Below are 2,500 nucleotides of genomic sequence, written 5' to 3' on the forward strand. Positions count from 1 at the left end.
CCCAGTGGAGGGTTACAAACTGATGGCACCGGTGGCACAGGGTGTTTACAGTAATAATATAAAAGGGAGTAAAAATCTTACCTCATCATCTTCATCCTCTGTATTTTTTCTAATCTTCTTTGAATTTTTGTGGTCCTCTTCATCTTTTCTTTTATTCTGCTCAGAGTCTATTTCTCCTTCTGACACTTTTCTCACCTTATTTTCAGGACTTTGGTCACTGTCCTCCGAACTTCTTCGCTTAACCACAATAAAGTCCATGTTCGATGCAGAAGTCTTGTTGGAACCACCTAACTTAATAGTCTTTCTTTCTTTGTTAATACAAGACGGAGGAGGCTTGAGGCGTTCAGCACTGGCATAATCCGAGGTATTTGATGATGATAGTGATCTTTCTTTGGAATTCATAACCATCCTGTCAAAGCAATAATAGAAAATCAAATTTTACACATTCTATGGCCTGGCATTTCTTTTCTTTTTTCCTATCTACAAATTTATGTACCTATATAGTTGAAATGCTAAAATGAGTCCAACTTCTTAAATCAACACTTTGAGTACATAAATGGTCAGTATTAGTTGGAATAATTGTTTTCGATCAGGCATTTACCTAATCATAATGTACTTGTATAATTGTAAATTAAAAGATTTAATGTTAAAATATATTTTACAGCAAGACTCATGGTGTTAAATCATTGAGAAAATATTAGAAATGTCCAACTGACATGAAGCCAATACATAATGCAGAGATGCAGAGAGTTTAAGCCCCATGTACTTACTTTTTCCAGTCTTCATCTACAGATCCTTTTTCTCTTTTGCTTCTCTGTGCTATCATTATCTTGCCCCTCCGGTTGTCTCGATAATCCCGTCGGTGTTTTGGGCAAACATGTTTGTGGAAGAGGCTTATTATGTGACCTCTGTCTGTCCCTTGCAGCGACGATGCTTTCATTCCCCGCTAGAATTGTATATGAAAGAATGGTGAAAGATATTATTATTATTATTTTCCTTTCTAAAGTCAACTTTCTGCTGGATGTTTACTTTTAAAACCCAACAGTTCTTTTAATCAACTGTGGAAGAATTGAACTATATGTGGTGTTTGAGGTGACATAGATGGCAAAACCTGATCACCGAGGTTCAACCTGTGCTACAAAGATCTCGTAATTTAACATCAAAGAATTCCAAAAACATGAAAAGAAAGTAGTTTTTCATAATTCCTTCCACCTACTAAGTGTATTTTCAAGAACATTATTAATGTGTATAACTTGGGGCTTCACTTTCATCTTCTTTTTATTTGAAGCTAAGAATGTAGAAAATTAAATTGATGAGCTAATCAATGCTGAATTTTAATGAACAATCAAAATTGTGAAATTACATGGTCCATGTGATCCACAACTTGAAATTGAGAAATTATTTGCCATAGAATGCATGCAGCAGCTCGTTCCACCTTCATCTAGCATGTGATGTGTTTTTGTTTCACCAGATGTGCCCTTCTGTGCATTTTGTCTACAGATGACAACCAATGAGAATTACACTTATATCAGCAGGGCAATTATAACAGTTTCATGTTCCTTATTATTCAGCTACAAGCTAGTTTTAAGCCAGTTGTCATATCATGAAGTCATTTGTGTTTACGGTGTTAGTTCTGGTGCAGGATATAGATTGGTGACGCATGAAAACCATTAACAATGAACTCAAAAGGTTTATTGCAAAATATGGAACCAGTCTAAGTTCTTTCTTACCAGAATATACATGGATGATGTTTGTTACCCTTTTTCACCACAGTATTATTAGGCAAGGTGGCAACCACAATCACGCTGCATTTGGTACATAATGCAGGTGAGTAAATTGTAAAGTTACCACATCTTTAGCCTTTTCATTTTACAGTGGAGAGATATATACCATGTTTTATGTGATTTGTGGCTCATCCACCCAAATACCATGATTTCCCATGGGTTTCCTAAGCCTGTTGAATAGGGAAGGGTTGGAGGATTTGCTAACTTAGAAACTAAAAGTTTGTGCAGAAAATATACAATGGATTTATTTTTCTTATAGCTAATTACAGCACACAATATTCTTTTTTTACCCAAACTTCATCCATGTATAGAGTATATTCTGGCAAGTTAGATCTCTGACTTAGATGGTAAATCGGCAGAGAAGTCACAGCATTATGGCTCAATCAAAATGAAAAAGACATTTTATTTGGTTGGCTAAAAGGTGACTAAATATAATTGGATGTTACTTACAGATAATATCAAATATGTTCTTTATTTGTAATTTGTGACAGAATTGCCCTTGATGAATAGTGTCTCAGAATAAGTCAATATATCAATTTTGCACATGCAAAATGAACTTTTTTGTATTTTGCAAATGTAAAAGATATTTCATGACTATCAGTCACTGCTTTAGTAACTATAAGTAATACAATGGCAGCTATGCATAGTTGATATCAATTGCGGAAGAAGAAATAAGAGAAAGCTGCAGGTCCTCGATTATTACCAATAACAGGAAG

General features: G+C 34.8%; 1 protein-coding gene across 3 annotated transcripts in view; it reads right to left on the bottom strand.

Moving 5' to 3' along the window:
* Positions 1-2,500, bottom strand: part of LOC122259239 (uncharacterized) — an 11,572-nt gene that overhangs the window by 7,138 nt on the left and 1,934 nt on the right. For all 3 annotated transcript variants that reach the window (XM_043025861.2, XM_043025860.2, XM_043025862.2), the window contains 2 exons: positions 771-946; positions 82-409 (listed from right to left, as the gene is read on the bottom strand). In XM_043025861.2, coding sequence (XP_042881795.2) covers positions 82-409; positions 771-946 — 504 coding nt within the window. The remainder of the gene's footprint in view (positions 1-81; positions 410-770; positions 947-2,500) is intronic.

Source organism: Penaeus japonicus, unplaced genomic scaffold, assembly GCF_977035675.1.
Source record: "Penaeus japonicus unplaced genomic scaffold, GWHDUDI00000001_assembly GWHDUDI00000017, whole genome shotgun sequence".
Lineage (NCBI taxonomy): Eukaryota > Metazoa > Arthropoda > Malacostraca > Decapoda > Penaeidae > Penaeus > Penaeus japonicus.